Source organism: Microtus oregoni, unplaced genomic scaffold, assembly GCF_018167655.1.
Source record: "Microtus oregoni isolate MIOR12 unplaced genomic scaffold, Mior012 000001F_ref0000356, whole genome shotgun sequence".
Lineage (NCBI taxonomy): Eukaryota > Metazoa > Chordata > Mammalia > Rodentia > Cricetidae > Microtus > Microtus oregoni.
In genome coordinates, this window is record NW_024543060.1 from 57,374,817 (window position 1) to 57,398,028 (window position 23,212).

The 23,212-nt window shown below is 45.9% G+C and overlaps 1 protein-coding gene across 2 annotated transcripts in view; it reads right to left on the reverse strand.

The window, feature by feature from the left end:
- Positions 1 to 18,376, reverse strand: part of Msrb3 (methionine sulfoxide reductase B3) — a 118,777-nt gene extending 100,401 nt beyond the window's left edge. For both annotated transcript variants that reach the window (XM_041673472.1, XM_041673465.1), the window contains exon 1: positions 18,066 to 18,376. In XM_041673472.1, coding sequence (XP_041529406.1) covers positions 18,066 to 18,228 — 163 coding nt within the window. In that variant the 5' untranslated portion in view covers positions 18,229 to 18,376. The remainder of the gene's footprint in view (positions 1 to 18,065) is intronic.
- Between the last annotated feature and the right edge of the window lie 4,836 nt (positions 18,377 to 23,212).

Genomic DNA, 23,212 nt, shown 5'->3' on the forward strand with positions numbered 1-23,212 from the left:
ATCAGATTAATCAGTAACAATATCCCAACCTCCTTATTATGCCCTTTGATAATTTTCTTTGTAATCAAATGTTTTTGCAAAGGATATGACAGTTTTTTATCGAATTCCATTAGGCTTAGGAAACAAAATAAATGTATCTTTCCTTGTTAAATAAATATCAGCTCAAGGATGGTACTCTAAGCTATGAATGATACCTAATGATAGTCATGATAATAAGTCAAAATATCATTAATTTAAGGTTGACAAAATTAAGATATAAAGTATATGGTAATATGGTTGTTTGAATAAGAATAGCTCCCATTAACTCATAGGTTTGAATGCTTGGTCACAAGGGTGTGGCACCATTAGAATGTGTGGCCTTGCTAGAGTATGTCACTTTCCGAATGCTCAAGCTAGGCCCAGCGTCTCTCTCTCTCTCTCTCTCTCTCTCTCTCTTTCCTGCTGCCTGTGAGTCCAGTAGAACTCACAGTTACCTCTCCAGCACCGTGTGTGCCTGCACACCGCCATGCTTCCCACCACGAAGATAATGGACTAACTAACTCTGTTAGCAAGCCCCAGCTAAATGCTTTCCTTTATAAGAGCTGCTGTGGTCATGGTGTCTCTTCACAGCAATAGAACACTGACCAAAACATGTGGTAATCAGTAAATATAATAACTGTGACATGATTAGATGAACATAGTCCTTAAAAGAAGACCATAATATAAAAACAATAATGCAAAAAAAAACACTTTCAACTATAGGCTCTATTTTAATTAATAAAAACATAACTGGAAAACTATTCCTAAATCCCTCCCATATAAGAGTTAAATGCTATTTCACTTTTAATGTAAAAGTTAGATTGGATGAGGCTCACTGGTATTTTTTACAGTCATAGAAACTAAAATAACCTCTATAAAAGATGAAGGCAAACCTAACAGAAGACATGCCACAATAAATAAACACTGGGAGAAAAACATTACAAAACAAAAATAAAATAAAAGTGATTTTAATGAGCTTATTAAAACAGAGACTCGTGTAGCGTTACAAAATGAAGAAATGACAGAGAGGGGTTTTGAAGAAGAGGAGGAGGAGGAGAGAAAGGGAGACTTCGTCTGGTACACACAGGCACAGATAAAAGAGACATACATTTCCAAAGAGCTCTTCACTCATACCTGGAGTCAGATTCGCCAGCAAGGTGGAGGAGAGACTACAAAAACAGGAAAACCTGCACCCAAGGCTCTTCTAAAAAGCTTCTGGTGGGTAGACGGCAAAGAGGAAGAAGGGGGGGGGGAGGCCAAATCCCAACTCACATCACATGGAGTCGCTGCCTGCAAGTTTGTGAGAGCCCAGCACATTCCTTCCTACCCGGTTCTAAGGAGTCAGAAGAAAGGTTACAGCACAGCTCAGCTGCCCGGTATGGAAAGTACCAACGGACGCGTGCTCTGTCCAGACCCAGCGGCTAATTCTAGGTACTGACACTGCAGTCACCTCACAGAGGACTCAGGAAGCACCTATGTGCTGACTCTCAAAACCGGGAGATACTAGGGGTGCTGCCATGAAAATTCAGGGTAGTGTTCTGATCAAAACCAAGAAGCTCCCGCAGCAAGACAACCCCTCTTTTCTAGAGCTCCCTTCAGCCCGCGGCAGCCCTCCTCCTCTCTGTTTGCAGTCTGTCTCTGTGAAGCCAAAGCTCACTGGTCTCCTTTTTTGTCAGCTTGAAAGACAGGCACACACCACAGCAGAGCTGCTCTCATTCCTCAACCTGGAAAAGCCCGTGTTGCATTCACCTCTTGTTCTACTTGACAAACACATGAGGAAAGCGAAACAAGACCCCATGGTCCCCGGCAGCTCACCTGTTGGTATCATGAAAGCTAAGGTTACTGAGAGCAGTAAGGATCACACGGAGACAGAAAGGGGACACAGGCCTGCACAACAGAGGGAAGGAATCCAGTGTGGAGACACGAGAAATGCTTGCTTCACTTGACATTTAACAGTAAAGGATAAGACCGTCGCCCAGCTTTCAAAGAAGAAAGGGGTCAGGAGTATGCTTTGGTGGTGTTGCTCTTGCAGAGGACCTGAATTCAATTCCCAGCACCCACAAGGAGCCTCATGGCCATCTGTCTGGAGGACCTAACACCCTCTTCTGATCCCTCTGCACATCAGGCATGCACACAATATACATAAATACCCATGGGCAAAACACTCACACACATAAAATTTCAAAGAAATAAATAGTATCTGGTGACCAGGGATGTGGCTGAGGAGGAGCATGCTCTTGTAGCACTTGCGAGGCCCTGGGCTGCATTCCCGAACCCCATAAGAAAAGAAAGAAGCGTCTGGAACAAAGCAGGTGACTCGTGGCAAGGAGAGAAGAGTAACTGCTACTCCCTGAAAGCAAAGGGGGAGTCTGTGGCTGAGGCTCCGGTCCGAAAAGACCATGAAGTTGGCAAGGGCAAATCGTGGAAGCCATAGTAAGGATTTGGGAAAAAAAAAAAAAAAAACATAAATTACTGAAATTATTATTACCAGATAGGTAATTAAATGTGACAAAAATGGAAACGGGCAGGAGTCACACAGGACCCAAGGCAGCCACGATCTCTAGGGCAGCCGTTGAGGCAGAGGTCGGCTGTTGGTGAGAGGTAGATATTTTAAATCAGGAGACCACAGTTCTAGCTCATGCAACAGTAAAAATGATAATAGCATTTTCTAATCTGGGGAGTAAGGAGGAGGCCAAAGTTCAGGTAGAAAAGGAAGCTCTGGTTTTGCCATGGTCAAGCTGCCCAGGGCAAGGTTATGCACTCAGGGATGACAGAGAAGGAAGTGAACACTAGGAAACTCAGCTGATGGGAAGATAACCAGGGACGCCATCTAAATACAGACTGGAACTGAAGCCAAGAAGTAAACAAGATTATTTGAAGAGATGCTTTAAGTGAGCTCAACTCCAGGTGAGCTATTCTAAAGGAGAGGGCGCTAATCTCAGAAGGGAGAGGTCACAAGATGTTGTCCCGGGACAGCTATGATGGCTGTGACCTTGCTGGTAGAGCTTTCTGCGTGGTCACTGTGAAAGGAGCCCTGCTAAGTAATTCTCGTAGCTGTTTTTCTATGTCTGAGACAAAACACCATGACCAAGGCAATTTATAAAGGCTTAATTTGGGGCTCACGGTTCTAGCAGGTTAGGGTCCATGCCCATCACAGTGGAGATCATGGCAGCAAGCAGGAAGGCATGGCATTGAAGCAGGAGCTGAGAGACACTGGGAATGGGGTGGGCTTTTAAAACCTCAAAGCCCACCCTCAGTGACACACCTTCTCCCATGAGGTCACACCTCCTAGTCCTTCCCAAACAGTCCCACCAATTGGGAACCAATCATTCAAATATATGATGGAGTGTTGATATTCAAATCACCACCCTAATTCACGTCTATCCCTTTCATTTCATGATGAAAACAATCTATGAACGTGGATCACACTAATTCACACCTATCCCTTTCATTTTGTGACAACCTATGAACGGTGGGTACACGATCACCCCCATTTTGCAAGTGAAAGAACTGAGACATGGGTTTCATCAGTCAGGCCAGAAAGCAAGACAAAAGACTGCTTCGGGAATGGGAGTGGCTAGTGTATCCAACAACCTGAAGTCAGGAAGAGAAGGAGCAAACGGAACCAACCCACTTGGTGGCTTCCATAGAGCAGTTCATTTCAAGGAAGTCATACCAACAAGGCTTCACCTGTGGCCCCCTTCTCTCCTAGTCCTCATCAGGACCCATCTCTCTGAACCAGAGACATAGTCCTAAATGCTGCACCTATTGCTGTTCTTGGTCCTTCCAATCTCTGCCGCAGACAGCAGCCAGGATGTCTATTTAAAAGTGAAGCTCGGGCTCCTGACCGCCTGTCTAACATCCCTTAGCCACTCCCATGCTCAGCACAGCTGAACGCTCTGAATGCTCTAAAAATCCAGTAATTGCTGGGAAATGTCAGGAGATACAGTGGAATGAGAGCCAAGTACAAAAGTTGTCCTCCAACCCCCGCACACCGCTGCTGACACGTGCGTACGTGTGTACAGTAAGGAAATAAACAGGTAAGTATGATCAGAAGTGTAAAATCCTAGAGGGTCTTGCCCTGCCCTGATTCTCAACACTAAGTGCTCTCTCTTGCTCCTATCACAACATGGTCTTGACTTTTTTACATGAGGACATGGTAGTTTCAAACCAAGAAGAAAAACCTGAGGATGTGTTGCAAGGAGAGGGGACCCCTTGTTTGTCACCAAGGATGTGGCCTGTCTATCTCTGGTTCACACTGTATCCCCAACGTTAGAAGAATCAATACATATTTTTGGGTGGAAGCTGAGAAAGAGAAATGGCACGGAGATAAAGAATTTGTAAACCAGTTTGAAAAAGACATGAACAATAATGGAACAAGAAGGCTTGGGTTGAGTGGGGTCAGATGAGAGGGCAGGGGCAGATGAGGGAGCATGGGAAGGATAACTCTACAGGCCTTTGAAAGGCCAAATGCAAACCTACTACTGTAGAAGCTTCCTCAAATAGATGTATATATATAAAGAGTTTAAATGGAGTTAGCCTACAAAGGGAGTATAATGTCTCTCCCAAACACCACAGGCTATCCAATTAGAAACCTGCACCCTGCAAATACCACAGGTCACTGGGACTGCTGCTGGTATTCTCCAGAACATTGCTAAAGACATTTGAGTCATAGAGCATGAAAAACATCACATTGGTATTTACCTGGCAGTTTTAATCCTACAGGTGCTGAAAATGCTACCTCTGTTATCTACCACCAGGGGTAGGGATGGGGGAGGGGCAGAGTCATCAGCAGCCTTGCTCTGCTGTGAGCCCCACAGTCTACAGGAGCAAGAAGCCTAGAAAGAAATGCCAGCCAGTGCAAGAGTGGCACAAATTCTATGGTAACAACCAACTGCTTTCTGATTGGATTAAGGCCCACTATACAAGTCGGAACTCATGTTTAGCATCTTCATCCAGGCCAGGAGCTGGTGACGGGGGTAGATGGCAGGCCCTAGGGGAGAACCGACCACTGCTATTGTGCTAGATGAACACAGTGTGAAAACACAGTGTGAAACAGCCTCCTATGTGATTCCCTCTAGCTCTGGAGATCACTCTAGCTTCTAATACAGAAAGCCACATCGATACCCCCAGAACCTCCTCCCAAGGTTCCGTAATCACCGTGGAAGAAGAGGGAGAAAGACTGTAGACGTCAAAAGTTAGAGAGGACTACTACAGAACAGTGCTGCTCCAGACAGGGCAGGGCAGATGCAGATGCTCACACGTGCGCATGCACACACACACACACACACACACACACGTGAGCGCGCATTCATGGCAGCTATGACTGCACACCCAACACCTGCACAAGATCAAGCCTGCCAAAAATCTCATATTGAGTCAGGAGGTGGTCAGTGCACATCTTTAATCCCAACACTTGGGAGGCGGAGGCAGGCGGATTTCTGTGAGTTCAAGGCCACTCTGGTCTACGCAACAAGTTCTAGGTCGGTCACACTACAACCCTGACAGAGAAATCCTGTCTCAAAAAACAAAAACAAACAACCAAAAAACTCTGATGTTGGACAGGGAAAAGAGTCGCAATGTCCTACCCCTACCTGAGGAGTCATTGAAAACTGAGGACCACCGGGAAAGAGTGAGTCCCTTTTCTTCAGGGACACAGTCCCAGAGAGGCTACTGAGCTCCAGAAATTGGTCCTATGCCCGTGCACAGAGAGCACCAAGTGAACTTAGGGAGTTTAAAACAGAGCACACAAGACTGGGGAGAGAGTGGTGGAGGGCGGAGGACAACCTGTTACACACGAAATTCTCAAACAATAAAAGGAAAAAACATTTTAATGCTCCCCCCCCCAGCCAAAAAAAGTTAAATCACAGAGGATGCTGGGATAAATGGACTGTGTTTTGTGGAAGAAATCTGAGTGTGTTTAAATGAAAGATATTAGGAAAATTTCTCAGAGCTAGAAAAAAAGTGAGGTTATTTCTTAAAAATCATAAGAAAACAGTTTCAATTTTTTATTTCTAATTTTATCTTTAAATTTACTTTTTAAAATACTAAGTTTTGTTAGGGCTTTCACTCCTTGTGCCAAGATTTCTACTTCTGTAACCTGAGGTTAGCATAAAACCAGCTGTTTCTGCCCCAAACCAGAGCTTTATTTTCCCCTTTGGTTATTTCATGCTGGAAGGGGTTCTTATTAACAACTATACATGTCTAAGATCTCCTGAGCAAACTGGGAGCAGGAGGAGGAGAGTAGAAGGGGAGTGGGAAAAGGCATAGCTCATTAAAAACAATAGAAAAGAACACTAGCCAGGCAGTGGTGGCACACACCTTTAATCCCAATACTCGGGAGGCAGAGGCAAACGGATCTCTGCAAGTTCGAAGTCAGCCTGGTCGACAAGAGCTAGTTCCAGGACGGGCTCCAAAGCTACAGAGAAACCCTGTCTTGAACCCGCCCCCCCCCCCAAAAAAAAAAGAACACTAAAAAATCCAATTATATACATGTCTGATGGATGAAGCAAGTATCACTTGACAGATGTAAGATGCCTGAAAACTCCTAAGGTGTTAACTAATTCATGTAAGATCATACAAATCCCCTTTTTAAAAAAGAGGCTAGGTGTATTTGGGGCTGACAAGATGGCAAATCAGGTGGAGGGTGCTTGTCACCAAGTCTTAAGATCAGAGTTTGATTCCTGAAGTGCACGGGGAAAGAGAGAATTAACTCTCTCAAGTGCACCATGGCGTGTGTGTGTGTGTGTGTGTGTGTGTGTGTGTGTGTGTATGAGGGTGTGCACACATGAGCACACGGTGTGGGGAGGCATACATACAAACACAGGCACACAACAGCACACACCCACCAAAATGAATGGAAAACATTTAAAAAAAATGCTGGTCTTTTTAAAAAATGTATGGTGCATAGCAATATAAAAACACAAAAAAAACAATGTTTCAGAAGAAAAAGTCAGACACACACTCTACCCAGCAGACGACAGTATCCGGATATAAAGTGTGCAGAACTGAACAGTGTAATCGAAGCTACCTCAGTGGTGGAGGAACAAAAACAGCATGAGTTTACACTCTTCCTGGGGAGAAACAAGAAAAATCACAAAACTTCCAGGCAGAGGAGGAAGTGACTGGCGACGTCACACAGACAGCTCTGACATTCCATTCTGAAGCTGGACGGGGGGGGGGGGGGGGGGGGGGGGGGGGGGGGGGGGGGGGGGCACTCCGATTTTTAAAACAAGATTCTGTTTGCCTCATATAGACACCTCATTTGCATACTCTTCTGTACGTCTGAAGTATTTCCACGTAACAAGAGAGCACAGCTTACTAATGCAACGGAGAGGAGAGGTGCTTCACACTGTGCTCACAGGTCATGGAGGTAAAGCGTTGACTGATCTTTCTTTTGTTTTCTTTCCTTTAACCAGTTTTAACATCCAGTCTACTTTTAGGATGACCAGAGGGAAATTCTGCTGGTTATCTACACTGTTAAAAGAAGGCTTTCTTGGCCTGGTGGTGGTGGTGGCACACATCTTTAATCCCAGCACTTGAGACTCAGAGGCAGGCAGATTCCTGTGAGTCTGAGGCCAGCCTGTTTTACAGAGCTAGTTCCAGGACAGGCTCCAAAGCTACAGAGAAACCCTGTCTCAAAAAGCAAAAAAAAGGGGGGGGGGGCTCTCTCCTTTGAAAAAAACAGGCATCGTTTCTAATGCCTAATGCTGTTACTTCAGACGGGGCATTCATATGATACTTCTAATACGCTTGTAATCTGTCTTCTAAATAGACACTAAATGTTTTAAAAGGCTGTGTGACATTAGCTATAGATCAAATTCCTGGGCACGGCTGGAAACAGAGTTCAAACATGAGTTCTTAGAGGGCGTTGCAGGCAGTTCAGCAACAGGGTGAAGCCTCAGGCATACCAAGAGAAGCATAATTCTGTACAACTTATTACCCATGCTATTTCCAGTAAAAGTTACGGAAGCTCCTAGAAAACTCCATACAACCCACAGACTACAGATGCATACAAGAGATAACATAGAGTAGCAGCCAAGCTCGTTCATTCTGCAGACATGGAAACAGGAGCATAGGAAGGTGAACCGGCTTAAGGAAAACAGGCTGGGAAGACAGTCTCCCAACTGCCATCCATTGTTCCTCTCAGGCCACGGCATGACCCTCTCTCAACACTGTAGTGTTTCAAATTGTTCCTCTTACAGGCGAGCATCTTCTGCCTTCAGCCCACTCTCTTCCTGGCCCACTGAGGCAGTCTGACACATTCACATCATGAAATCAGAGGCTGGAGAGATGGCTCAGCAGTTAAGAGCACTGGCTGTTCTTCCAGAGGACCCAGATTCAACTCCCAGCACCCACATGGACAGCTCACAACCATCTGTGACTCCAGTTCCAGGGAATCTGTCGCCTTCTTCCGGCCTCCACAGGTACGGCACAAACATGGTGTAGGCAAAATATCCGCACACATAAAATAAGATAAAAAACTGGAAACCTAATATAGTTTTTGAAAAATCAGCAGCAAAGATGACAATGAACTTTCCCCTTTCAATGACTGCGAAACTAGAAGTCCAAGCACACTCATGGCACCTCGCCCGCCCCCTGTCTAATCCGGACTAGGTCCCAGGAGACGGGGCCCCACTCTTCCTTACTAACACACTGCTAATCTCCCTAACTCCAACCACACCCAGATTCTGTAGTCACAGAGCACAATAAAGAAAAGAAGAATAAACATAAAAACAATATGGACTGATACAAGAACTATCTTACATTCCCATGTGGCATAGGCTTATTCTCAATAAGGACTTAAATTTAACACATATACTCAAGTACTTTTTTACTTCAGCCACTAAATAAAATAACCAATCCACGAAACTCTAAGAGCTCATTATATTATGTACAGCAACAGCAGACAGTTACAGCCAAACAGTGAGTACTGTAAGCGTGCCAAGCAAATTCCATCCTAAAATCATATTACAGACCTAGGAAGGAAGCCTGAAAACACAGATTTTTGAAGTATACTGATTTTGTCTCCTCATCCTCAAGATTATTTCATAACCCAGTCTTAGCCAGTACATCTCCTGGCCGAAAATAAAAAAAAATAAAATAAAATAAAAACCGGTGGCTGCTCCTGTGGAAGGATTTTGAGGAATTTCCTTTGGTTTAACAGTTAAGGAGAGACGATGACCCAGGGGATGCTGAATCCAGGACGTCCCTGGGAATACCCACAAAGCCAGTAAGTCGTAACTTTCACGTGTGCGCTCTTTGAGCATACATGTAGGCTTTATATTCAAAGATGAGTTTCCGGACTTTACAGTAGCAATCTACTGTTGTGCGCTCTCTCCGTCAAAGGCCAGAACTGCAGCTGTTCGCATATGGGAGTGTTCTTGGTTCCTTTCCTTTAGAGATGAAGACATCATTCTTCTTGTTTCTTTTTTATTGTTTTTATTGAGTTATATATTTTTCTCCACTCCCTTACTTTCCTCTCCCCTCCCCTTCTACCCTCTCCCATGGTCCCCATGTTCCCAATTTACTCAGGAGATCTTGTCTTTTTCTACTTCCCATGTAGATTAGATCCATCTATGTCTCTCTTAGGGTCCTCTTTGTTGTCTAGGTTCTCTGGGGTTGTGAACTATAGGCTGGTTTTTCTTTGTTTTATGTTTAAAAGCCACTTATGAGTGAGAACATATGATAATTGTCTTTCTGAGTCTGGGTTACCTCACTCAATATGATGTTTTCTAGATCTATCCATTTGCCTGCAAATTTCAAGATGTCATTTTCTCTGCTGTGTAGTACTCCATTGTGAAAATGTACATTTTCCTTATCCATTCTTCTGTCGAGGGACATTTAGGTTGTTTCCAGGTTCTGGCAATGACAAACAATGCTGCTATGAACATAGTTGAGCACATGTCGTTGTGGCACAATTGAGCATCCTTTGGGTATATACCCAAAAGTGGCATTACTGGGTCTTGAGGAAGGTTGTTTCCCAATTTTCTGAGAAATCGCCATACTGATACCCAAAGGGGCTGTACCAGCTTGCACTCCCACCAGCAATGCAGGAGTGTTCCCTTTACTCCACAACCTCTCCAGCATAAGTTGTCATCAGTGTTTTTGAATCTCAGAACTGTTTCGATTTGCAGAAGAAATCATTCTTAATACTACGTTCTGTACATAAACCTGTCACTTCCCACATGTGAAGACAATGCACTGCCTTTAAAAACTCAGAATCAGGACATACTACTAGTCTGGAAGCTGGGCCCTGAGAACACACATTCCAGCCCACCTTCAATCGGCTCTGGGTGTCAACAGTCTCCACAATTCACATTAATAAAGCCTTACATGAAAGGTATTCCCTGAGTGTCATAAATGATACTAATTATTATAATAGTGTTAATAATAATTCCATGTTAGATATTGCAGTAAGCAACGTCCAGCTGTAATTCATGATGTATCCCTCCCTCCGTGGTTGGGAGTGTAGTTCAGTGGTAGAGCACTCATCTTGTGTTCTGGAGGGCCTGCATTCAATCTAACACCACGTGTGTGTGTACGTGTGTGTGTGTGCATGTGTGCGTGAGTGTGTATGCGCATGTGTGTGTATGCGCATGTGTGTGTATGTGTGTACGTGTGTGTGCATGTGTGCGTGAGTGTGTATGCGCATGTGTGTGCATGTGCATGCGTGTATGTGTGTGTGCGTGTGTATGTGTGTATGTGTGTATGTGTGTGTATGTGTGTGCGTGTGCATGCGTGTGTATGTGTGTCTGTGTGTATGTATGTGTGCGTGTGTGTATGTGTGTGTGCGTGAGTGTGTATGTGTGTGTGTGCGTGTGTGTATGTATGTGTGCGTGTGTGTATGTGTGTATGCGTGAGTGTGTGTGTGCGCGTGTGTATGTGTGTCTGTGTGTATGTATGTGTGTGCGTGCGTGTGTATGTGTGTATGTATGTGTGTGCATGTGCGTGCGTGTGTGTGTGTCTGTATGTGTGTGTGTGCGTGTGTGTGTGCATGTGCGTGCATGTGTGTGTGTATGTACGTGTATGTGTGTGTGTGCGTGCGAGTGTGTGTATGCATGTGTGTGCGTGTGTGTGTGTGTCCAGGGCACATATGTCCCATGTCAACAGAGCTGGGCTGCCAGCTCTCGTGCTCACTGTTCTCTGTACTTGTCACCTCAAGTCTGAGACTCTGAACCTCATTTATTTCATTTTGGACAAAATATGTGTTCTTGGCTTTTTTACTCTTTTGGAGGCCTGCCACCCAACTCCTAAATGAATACACAGAGACTTATTCTTACTCATGAATGCCTGGTCTTCGCTTGGCTTGTTTCTAGACAGCTTTTCTAACTTAAATTATCCTGTTTCTCTTTAATTATGTTTTGCCTGTGGGCTTTTTACCTTTCTTTATTCTAAGATATCCTTCCTTCTCACTCCGTGGCTGGCTATGTGGCTGGGTAGCTGGCCCCTGGCATCCTCTTCTCCTTCTCCCCTTCATTTTTTTTTCTCTCGGGCCTAGATTTCTCTTCCTATTTATTCTCTGCTTGGCACCCCCACCTATTTTTCTCTCCTGCCTGCTATTGGCTGTTCAGCTCTTTATTAGACCAATCAGGTGTTTTAGGCAGGCAAAGTAACACAGCTTTACAGAGTTAAACAAATGCAATATGAAAGACTGCAACCCATCTCTGCATCATTAAACAAATAGTCCTCAGACTAAACCAATGTATCACATCTTAAACTAATAGTCCTCCACCACAACAAAAAAGATATTCCCTGAACTTTGCTTCAAACATCAGTGCTCTGACCTAGAGCTTCTACAACACCCCACAATTGAATACTTGGAGTAGACATACCAGATAGCCATGTTTCTCCAGGAGAGTAGCCAGGGTGGCTAACTCCAGGGTACAGAAGCCATGCAGGTGAGAACAGGTAACACAAACAGGGCTCCTTCTTACAGCTTGTTTTGTTTTGTTTTGTACACAGGAGAGTGGTGTATTTTAGACTAAGAGGATGTCAGAAAGTATTAGAGATAAATAAGCTGACCATGGCGACGGAAAGTGCCCCTAAGGCAGAGTCTGCACAGAACTGAGAATACTCCATTCTGTCTCCACTACCTGCACATCCTTTGGGGGAGAATAAAAGGAGGGTCTAGGAGGGATGTAAGACAGAACGTGTGTCCAGAACTAATCGAGTAACTTAAAGTCGAGTTATGAGGACGGTGGGAAGTAACAGGCCCACTTTCAGGCTGCGGCATTGCGGACGCAGAGTCTGGCACGTAGGCTTCCTCTGTGTCATGAGGGATTAGAAAAGCCATGTTCCGTCAGCCAAGCAGCTCACAGACTGATGCCAGGCAGGGCCAAGGGGACCTCTTTGAAAGCCCTATCAAGTTCTGTCTTCTTTAGGGTGCTGTCCCATATCCCTCCCAGCCAATGTTCTCCTCTTGCCTTCCCTGCTAGCTCTCCTCATTCACACATGTTTGATTTCCAGCCCTGTTTCCTCCCCTCCAAGCCTCAGCCACACACGATACACTACACACTTGCACGGAAAAGTCCTATCAGCTCAGAAAGGATCTGAAACTAACGCTCATTTTGTTCCATTTACAAACCTGTTCTGAGTTCACATTCTCTCGGCCACCGAGGCTTAGCACATTCCCAGCGGCTTTGATCTCCCTTCTTTCTCAATACCCAGGTAAAGGTTTCAGCCCACTGCACCTCAGCAATGCTTCCCCCACCCCACTGCCACGCCCTAGTTCCACTCTTCATTTCTTGAAAAACCTCTCACGTTGCTTCTTATTCACCCAGTGGTGTCCCTGCCAACTCGACTCATCCCGTGAACTGTTAGAAACGCAACCTGCATTTCAGCTCCGACTGTGACATTTCAGGGATCAAGACACTCCAGTTTCATGGCTTATTAGGCCAGTCCAAATCTCCGGGCCTAGCATGACGTGTCTTGCATGCTGTGAGCCAAAACCAATTCTCCACCTCTTTATTCTCACACTCTCCCTCTTTGTAGCTTCTCCATTTCGTTTGCATGTGTTCTGTGCGGTACAATGCCATGTGCTCAACCAAAGTTGAGCCCCTCCCACCTGAGCTTGCTGGAACCTCCCCTCCTGCGTCACTTTAGCTGACGGGGAAACTGCCTATCCTTCACATATTCTTCAATGTCCACACAAGAGTGTTCATGGAAAAGCTTACAAAACCTAATAAGCGAAAAGACTAAGAAAGAACAGTGCACCTGTGTTCCGATGTCAAGGAGGAAGGTGGCTGTGGGTGTGGGGGTTTCAGAAGGCCAAAAGTCAGAATCAGCATAACTGAGACTATGCATGCCAGAGCGCTAAGAGCCTTCTCAGAATTAAAGGCGGCCCACCAGCCCGGCACACAATGAATACATACGGTCTTAGGTGGCACACGCTTTTATAGACGCTAGCGGAAGTTAAGATTCGATTAGATGCAGAAGGATTCACAAAACAGAATCTGACAAGAGGCCATAAATAACCACGTCAACCACTATGAAAAGGAAAAGTGGGTCAGCAAGCCAAATCTCTTGAACTCATGCTCCCTAAATTATGTCTATTTCGACTGTCTCTACCATTTACATACTCCTAATGAATTTACATAAAGAGCCACTTGGACTCAACATTTTAGTTGGTGGACTCCTGAAAAGTGGCAATGATGGCCTACAGAAGGAATGGAATAATGGCTATCACACAGGGTTACTACCATTCTGTCACAGGCCAAGCTCCTAGTTCCTGAGTGTGACGTGCACTCAGTGACTCCCCGTAGGGTTCCTCCTCAGCATTCCTGCAGGAGGAATTGCATGAGGTCTAGTGCCCACTAGGATGTCGTCCACTCTGCACACTGCAGTCAAGAGGAAATGCCCGGCAATGTAAGAACTAATTACCCTGGCCCGGCAGTGGTGGCACACGCCTTTAACCCCAGCACTTGGGAGGCAGAGGCAGGTGGATCTCAGTGAGCTCAAGGCCAGCCTGGTCTACAGAGCAAGGTCCAGGACAACCAGGGATACAATATATATCTCACATGAAAAGGCCAACTCAAACTCTCTACATAACACTATAATTAAAAGAGACTGCAGGGGAAATCTAGACCAACTATGTGACCCAAACTGTTTATCAGGATCTTCTCCTCAGGAACTAAGATTGAGCAAATTTAATTAGCTTTCTGCCTGTGGGGAACGGACGCAGAAACAGAACAAGAGCTGCTGAGAAGCAACACATAACTGCTGGGGAACATTATTTAAGCCGTGTTGCTTTTGTCTATGCTGTATTTGTTTAACTCTGTGAAGCTGGAATTCCTTGCCTCTCTAAAACACCTGATGGTCTAATAAAGACCTGCACAGCTGGTAGCAAGGCAGGTGATAGGTGGGGCCAACAAGCAGAGAGAATGGAAGAGAAAGGAGGAAAAGGGAATGAGAGACAAGGAGAGGAGGACGTCAGGAGCCAGCCGCCCTGTCAGCCAGGGAGCAGGAGGGAAAGTGAGATTTGCAGATGAGAAAGATAAAAGCCCAGGGGCAAATTTAATAGAAGGGATAATTTAAGAAAAGCTGGCTAGAAACAAGCCAAGCTAAGGCCACGAATTCATAACTAAGAATAAGCCTCTATGTGTGATTTATTTGGGAACTGGGTGTTGGGCCCCTCGAAAAGTCAGAAGAGTAAAACATCACACAACATTAAGTGTGAACAGCAAAGAGCAGACACAAGAACAAAGCAAAGGCAGCCAGAGAAGAGTGTAGCAATGAAGGCAGGGGCAGGGAGAGTGCCAGGCTCTAGTTACTGTTCATAATCGTAGGCCCTAATAAGGTTGTCTGCACTTGGCTTCCAATGGTCTTCCAGTACATTCCTTTCCCCCTTTTTTCCTTTTGACTAAAACTATTCCAGGTTTATTTCTGTCACTTGAAACAAGTAGTAATCAAGATCGTCCACAGTCAACTGATTCATGGCTGCTCTCCTTTTTCTACATTCTCTTAAAGGCTTCCGAAAAAATTCCAGAAAGTTGAGCAACTGAATACACAACACAGGCAGCAAGGACCACAGTGGACATTCTACAAGGAGAATGAATTATGGCCCAGTGAGAAAATAAAGGGCGTTCAAGGCAAAGTTATGAGATCCAGGGGCAGCGGTCAGAAATTCTACTAAAGATGAAAAGGCTGCCCATCATCGTGCCCCTATCCAAAGGCACGTTAACTATGATGACGACAGACTAGTGGATGGGACCAAGTCTTCTGAGAGGCAGGGTTATAACGCAATGCCTCAGTCTAGGGGACTTCATTTGGAAGATTCCCCAGGTAACTAGCAACAGGCGTTCAAAGGGCAGGAAGTATTGAGTGTACTCTGGTGTCGCCTCTGACCCAAATACCAAAAACAGAGTTATCAGATTGGGCCAGAGGCTTCGGTTTACCTGCAGCGAGCAGGCAGCCATTTGCCAGAGACAAAGGCAGCACTTCCTGGTTTTAAAGGAAGGGGCTCTGGTCAGGTCTGTCAGGCCAATCCTGAGGGCAGATGGGACCCTCAAGGCTGAAGCCACGCCCCTCGGACCTGACTACCTGTAGACCAGTTTGACTGTGGAGCAAGCCACAGACTGACTGGCAGGTGTTTGAAGGAATGAAGGCGGTGGCTCTGCAGGGGTTATGCAAACACAAAGAGTAATCCAGAATCCTGTAGTTAGAAGGCGTTTCCAGAAAAGGCAGCTAAATTTTGGAACCAAAATCATCAACCAAATCTGCAACTGCAATGTCAAATATATATATATATATATATATATATATATATATATATATATTTATAAAATATATACAAAATATAATATATATATAAATATATGCTCACATATATGAGAATAAAAATCAAAGGGCTCTGACTAGTTATGATGGAGCTCAAAGGCATTATTTACCAACTTTGTTTTCTGATGCTTTAAAACCTATGGTTGCTGAATAAGTGAAAAATACATCGGAAAAACTGATGGATTCTATTTTGGGGTAGTTTTTAGACTTTTTTTTTTTTTTGACAGTCTGACTATGTAGCCATGACTGGCCTAGAACTTGCTATCCAAACCAGGCTGAGCTCGAACTCACAAAAATCTGCCTGCCCCAGCCTCTGAGTGCTGGGCTGAGAAGGTGTCCCAGCACGCTGAGCATTAGACATTCTCACTACTCTAGTAAAAGCGCAAGGACTTCTGATTAAAGCACTGGAACAAGTACATAGAAAAGTTGAAAACAGGACTTCGATTCAAAATCTAAACGACACTGTATGCTACAACCGTGGCAGACAGGCAGTCAGGCACCATGACAAAAATTCAAATGGCAAAGAGCTACTGTATTTACTATAAAAAATATAATCCACATAGGGAACTATTAAAAGCATCAAAAATTTGATCGGTATATCAGGTAGGAACAAAATTTTAAAACTATGTTTAAACAGTCCAACTATAAACTCAGTGTTCCAAAAGCTGGCAAAAGGCCGCAGTACAGTTGATTTTGGTCTTCAAAGTCTGCTTGACCACAGGCAATAAGCAAGTCAACATATCAGACATACAGAAATAATCACAGTCTCTCCCTTACCATCCAGGCCAGGTTTTGGAAATCCACGGATAAATTGAGCAATCAGAATCTGCTGACTCCCAAGAAGAACTTGGGAATATAAAAGTGGCTCCTGGATTATGAGTCTATGAAAAGGTCCTTTCTGAAGAGTCATTCAGGAATGAACATAAAACTGCTGTCATTCAATACATTTAACAGTCTGTAGTTGGTTCTGGTTCTGGAAACAACTTTGGAAACTCTATAACCCTGAGGGGGTTTTTGTTTGGTTGGTTTGGTTTTTGAGGACGTGGTTTCTCTGCTGTAGCTTTGGTCGCTCGCTCTGGCCTTGAACTCACAACGATCCACCCAGCACCTCCTCCCAAGTGCTGCGATTAAAGGCGTGGAGCACCACAGCCAGGCTAACCCTGAGAATAGTTTATGTGTAAAATTTTATACATAAAACTACTCTTTAAAAGCCTACTTTGTCTCTCACGCTGCACAGGGTGCAGTCAACTGCCAGCCAACGTGTGTCCCAGTTAACCAAATCTCATTGACGGTTCAGTCCATCAATATCAAAACAGCAACCAATTAATATCTCCCAAGTTATCCCAGTTCTCAATAATTAAAATGTTTTGTCGTGCCAGACAAAATAACCAAGCCTTGATTAGTTGACCCTGTCCAAATTCAAGAGCCCCTGCAACTTCATATTTCCCTCAAAATCTTCCCTCATGCTTCAAATAATTGGGGGTGAGAAGAAAACAAAAACAAAAACTTCCTAGTACTTTCCACATGATCCAAAGAAAATTCTTTTAATACCTTATTGTTTCGCCTTCAGAATTACCTCACTTACCGCATAACCTACAAAAGCAGAAACAGCACTTTTTATTCTGATAGTTTGACTTGAAATAGCCCAATGGAAAAGTTTTGTTTTATAAAAAAAAAAATTCACATGCTTGTTTCCACTTGAAAACAAAACAAAACTGTTACCTGCTCCTCTGGGGTTCTGCTGGATTTGGGCCTAAGAGATGCCAGCCCCGCCCGGCGCACCCCTCTCCCCGGGATGGGGACAGGATGTCGAGGGGGGGGGGGGGGTCGAGGGCCTGGTGGCCTCTCCCACGTTCCCACGCCCTGGCCCGTTATCCCGGCCGCCGCTGACAGCGGAGGCCCCAGCGAAGCGAAGCGGAGCGCGCCTGCCCGGGGTGCTGCAGCCCACGCCCCCGGTCACCCCGGTCACCCCGGGCGGGGCCCGCTCGGGGACAGTGGCTCCCGCGGCTCAGGTTCGCGGTGGGGGACGGGTAAGGTGTCAGCGCGGCGGCCGGCTGGGCTCGGGGCTCCCGCCTGACCTCGTTCCGCGCTGTCCCTCGGTGGGACGCGTCCCTGGGAAGCCACCCGGGCTCTGCGGCCGGGGGATGACGCTGGAGGCTGGGAGGCGGCGAGGGCGCTCCCGGGGTGGGGGGGAAGGGGAGTTCGGGTCCCAAGCCTGACTTCGGAGGGGTCGGAGGGCCGGATGGGACAGGCGGGGTTGGCAGACTTACCGCGCAGTGTGCTGGCCGCGGCCGTAGCCAGGCAGAGACAGAGGCAGAGCGCGAGAGGGCGCGGGAGGGTCCGCCGCACACTCCGGGGCAGACGAGCAGCCGCCGCTGTCCGCCTCCCTCCTCCCTCCCGGCTCCGGGCGGCAGACGGGGCGGCGGGAGGCATGACGGGAAATTCCTGGGCACGGGCGGCCGAGTCCAAATATGAGCATAGGAGCGGAGCGAGGGAGGACCGCGGAGCGCGCGGGCCGCGAACGGGGCCCGCTGCCCGGAGCGCGGCGGTCGCCAACTCCCGCCTCCTGCGCCGCCTCCACGGCCCCGAGTGCCAGCCCTGCGGGGAACCCGGGACAGAGCCCCCTCGGAGCCTCCACCGGAGACCCTAGACAGCCGAGGACCTGTGGGATGACGTGTCGGGATCAAAGTTCTGGCCTGTTCCGAAGATTGAGAGGTGCCAGTTAAGGTGTGATAAGAGTTCAGTGTACTGAACACCCATAATACAGAGAGCCACCGCCTGTTTCCCTGAGGGTCCCCACCACTCCAGTGTGTGTGTGTGTGTCCAGGTGAGAGGGTCCTCCCCACCCCCACTGTGTGTGTCCAGGTGAAAGTCCTCACCAATCCCACTGTGTGTGTGTGTGTGTGTATGTGTGTGTGTGTGTGTGTGTGTGCATTGCGTGCAGTGAGATCAGCAAAAGGGCATCCCCTGAACTTTTATTTGAACACCATATATGGAGTCAAAGCGGGCTGACGGGAAAAGTTTCCACACCAGCTAAATGCTAGCTTACACCAACCTTTACTCATAGACGCACACACACACACACACACACACACACACACACACACACACACACGCTTTGTATTTATTGCAGACTGTCCAAAGTGTAACGCGGAAATGTATTCAAAAGGAGCTACCTCTGATGACCAAAGTGTCCCAGATGTTTAATTACAGGCCAAGCACGTGACTACCTGACTTTTCTTTGGCGCTAACTCTACAGTTAATCAGATCCAAATGACCCTTGGCCTCTCAAGACAATGTAATTATGTCTTAATTACTATAATATATATTTCCGCCAAACAAATTTTTGACAGGGTCTGGAAATGTGGGATGTTATACAATTACTTCTCAATATATTAAGATGCTTGAAGAAGTGTGATTAATTGAGGCAAAACACTTAAGGGGTAAATGTCAAACAGATTTAGAGAGTGGATTATTTTAACATGAACTAAAGGGAGATAATTTGTACATCACACTGTGCTTGAAAATGCTTTATTTGAAAGTTAGTAAACCCCATTTCCAAACAAATTCAATTCTGGCAAAGTATGAAGGCCCATCAGCCAAAACCCAGTGCATTTGCAACTGGCCGCCCCTAAAACATCTGGCATTGAAAAATATGGGCAGATTTCAGTTCCTGTCCTAGCAGTGACAGCGGATCCAAGGACAAATGGCTAAGAAAACTCAGAGTGGCTCTGCTGAAATAGAGCAAACAGCCTTCGAAGGGCCCTTTGATATTACTATTATTTATTTATTTGATATTACTATTCAGCTATGGACCCGGAACATGGACAGCTGGAACAGAGTGGGAAACTTGAATATTCTCCCTCTCTCTCTCTCTCTCTCTCTCTCTCTCTCTCTCTCTCTCTCTCTTGAAGCTTGTATTATATAAGCAGTTGTTTTTCTCCTATTTCCCCAGCAGCAACTAGCAGTCTTTCCCCCATAAACTACAAAGAGAGCAGCCATTTATAAACTGAAGACAGGGACGCTCTGCATAGAGGAGAAAGCATTGTCAGAGGACCGTGGCGATTGTGTCTAGGCATAGACTATTTCTGCGAACGACGGTCAGATGGAAAGCCGTAAGACAGCGACGCCATTACAGAGCGGTTTGTGTCCGCTGGGGTGGGGAGTTAATGATCACTTTGCGGGCTTCACCTGCCAAATGTTAAATGCCCGCCTGAATTAAGTATGTTAAGGAGGAAAACCAAGTCTCGAGTTAATGGATGTATAGTAAACAGCAGATACTGAGCTAGACACCTCACATCTGTTGCCTCCTCTGAATCCTGCCAATCCTGTACACTTGGTATTTCTGTCTATTTCGCAGTTATATAGACTGAGGCACGGACATAGAATTTACTCCAGAAGCGGGTGAAGTAGTGTTGGAATTCAAGCCCCGATGGACCGAGTCTATACACCGTTTACCATGTAATTATGGTCTGTTTTCTTGACATTAAAAAGAAGAATAATAAAAGCGGTAGCTTCAAAGAGTGTTTCCCTTGGGTTCTTGTGTTTCTAAGTATCCAGCAGACACTCAGGCTGTCTCAGGTCCGGAGGTAAAGACTCACATAGAAATTCGACCACGGACATAACTGGCGCTCTAGGCCTCACAGATGTGGTCCATACTTTTGATGGCTTAGGGAAGAAGAGCGGTGCTACCTACAACCGCTGTGTGGTGAGGTCCAGGATGTAACCACATATCTACACAATGTCTCTAAATGCCCTGAATTAGGGTTTCCATTGCTGCCAAGAGACACCATGGCCACGACAACTCTCGTAAAGGAGAAACATTTCGTTGGGGTGGCTTACATTTTAAGAGGTCCAGTCCATTATCTTCATGGTGGGACATGGTGCAGAGAAGGAGAGAGTCCTACAAGTCCGCTTATAGGCAACAGGACGTGGTCTGTCTAGATGGGCGTGGCTTGACCATAGATAAGCTATCAAAGCCCACCTCCACGGTGACGTACTTACTCCAACAAGACCACACTTACTCCAACAAGGCCACACCTCCTAATAGTGTCACTCCCTTTGGGAGCTGTTTTTCTTTCAAACCACCACAGGCCCTTTCACCCTAAAATATAATCTTTTTTATTGATTTTTATCGAGCTCTACATTGTTGTCTAAGTTCTCTGAAATTTCATTTGTAGGCTGGTTTTCTCTGCTTTATGTTTAAAAACCACCTATGAGTGAGTACATGTGATAATTGTCTTTCTGGGTCTGGGTTACCTCACTCAAAATGATGTAGTCTAACTCCATCCATTTTCCTGAAAAAATTCAAGCTGTCATTATTTTCTGCTGTGTAGTACTTCATTGTGTAAATGTACTACATTTCGCTTATCCATTCTTCGGTCAAGGGGCATTTAGGTTGTTTCCAGGTTCTGGCTATGACAAACAAAGCTGCTATGAACATAGTTGAGCCATGTCCTTGTGGCACGATTGAGCATCCTTTGGGTATATACCCCAAAGTGGTAAGTAACAATACTCTTGCCTATTATTTTAAGCATTGTTTGATTTTAAGAAAAGAGTAATGACTTCCCCTGTTTCCCATGCCATCTCTCCCCTGCCCCAGTGGCAGACATTTACATCACACTGGGCTTGTGGGGGTGGGGGGAGGGAGGAGACGGGACCGGGCCAGTTGCTTTAGCTCACCACTCACGTGCCGTAACTGCTCTACTAACCTATATGTCTGAGGTCAAAGTGTAGAGAAGATAGACACTCACAATCAACTCTTGGGCAGTAGACCCAGCCGTGGCTGGCTATCGCATGCTCAGCTCTAACGCCTCACATGTTCAGAACTCAAGAATAATTTGTACAATTGTGGCTCCTTGTCTCTTCACCTACCTTCCCAGCCCTCGCCACGTGTCAGGAGCTGTGCTGAAGAAACAAATGATAGGTGGCTGAGCATGGTGGAGCAGCTTGTAACCCTAGCATTTTGGAGACTGAAGCAGAGGCAGGGCTACAAGTTCAAGGACAGCCTGGGCAAGACAGAAAGCACCCTTTGCCAAACAAACAAAAAATTTTAAAAAGAAATACAACAAAAATGATGAAAAAGTCAAAACCAAACAAACAAGTAAACAAAACAACCAACCACCCACGCAAACAAACAAGCAAAACACAAGAACCGCCAGAGCCAGAGTTGCAGTGTGATCTTTTTATGGGGTTGTGCTAGAGATAACCCCTTTTCATTTTCAAATGGAGTGTGAGCCTGACAAGCGCCCAAGCTACGTCCTCACTAATCCACTAATCCGCCGTTCTCAACCTCCCTAATACAATCTCCCAGCCACGTCGCAAAGCTTTGAGATGCCCACCCCCTCCCCACATGCCCAACTCATCCTGCAAGTAAAAAATGGACACAGTAGGACTTGCTACTGTCCAGAAGCCCCCAGCCACAGCAAGAAACCCAAATCAGCACTTAAATGCAGCAACCCTTTACCAAATGTTTTAAACCAGTTAGTGATTGGCAGGAGAGGAAGACAATCCTTTGGGGGAGGTTGTACCACCTGTACCACCCCAGGGCCGATTTCCCAAGCTTCTCGGATTCTGCGGCTCTGTCTCAGGGCAGAGAACACACTGGCTCTCACTCCTGGTGAGAACAGGGTTTGTACTGATGGAAATGCTCCTCCTCCTCCCTCAGGGCACAGTAGCGGGTCTTTCTTTAGGACCCCCAACCAACTCCCAAATCATGACACAGAGACTTAGTTTTGAAAGCTCGGCCTAGCTTAGGTACATTTTCTGGCTAGCTCTTTCAACTTAAATTAACCTGTTTCTCTTTATCTACCTTTTGCCTTGGGTTTATTCCCTTTTCTTATCTCTGTGTCTGACTGGCTGACAGCTGCCTGGCTCTGGCCCCTGATGTCTCCCCTATTCTCTCCTCTCTCCTTTTCCTACTCTTATCCTTCTAGAGCCTGGATTTTTCCTCTTCTTTATTTTCTCTGCCTGCTAATCCTGCCTATCCTCTTTCTGCCTACCCATTGCCCATTCAGTAGACCAATCAGGTGCCTTAGGAAGACGAGGTGAACAAAAGCAACACATCTTTACATAATTAAACAAATGCAGCATAAACCAGAGTACCACACCTTTGAATTTTCTGCGGCATAAACAACCGTGAGACATCTTTGCCCTTAAAATAATATCGCACAGCAGTGGGAACAGGCCTGCGAACTGTGCTCAATACCGTGGACACAGAGTCCAGTACTGAACACTATGGTACACCTTTACATTGCTGTTTCAAATCTTCAAAATGAACGCCAAGGCCATGGCTTCTGGTCCCTGGCCACCATATGCTCTGGAGAGGAACAAACTGCCACAGAATCCAGGGGATTCCTAACTGGAGAGAGACAACTGGATGGGCATGAGCATTTTCCTTCTTTTCTAGATTAAATGG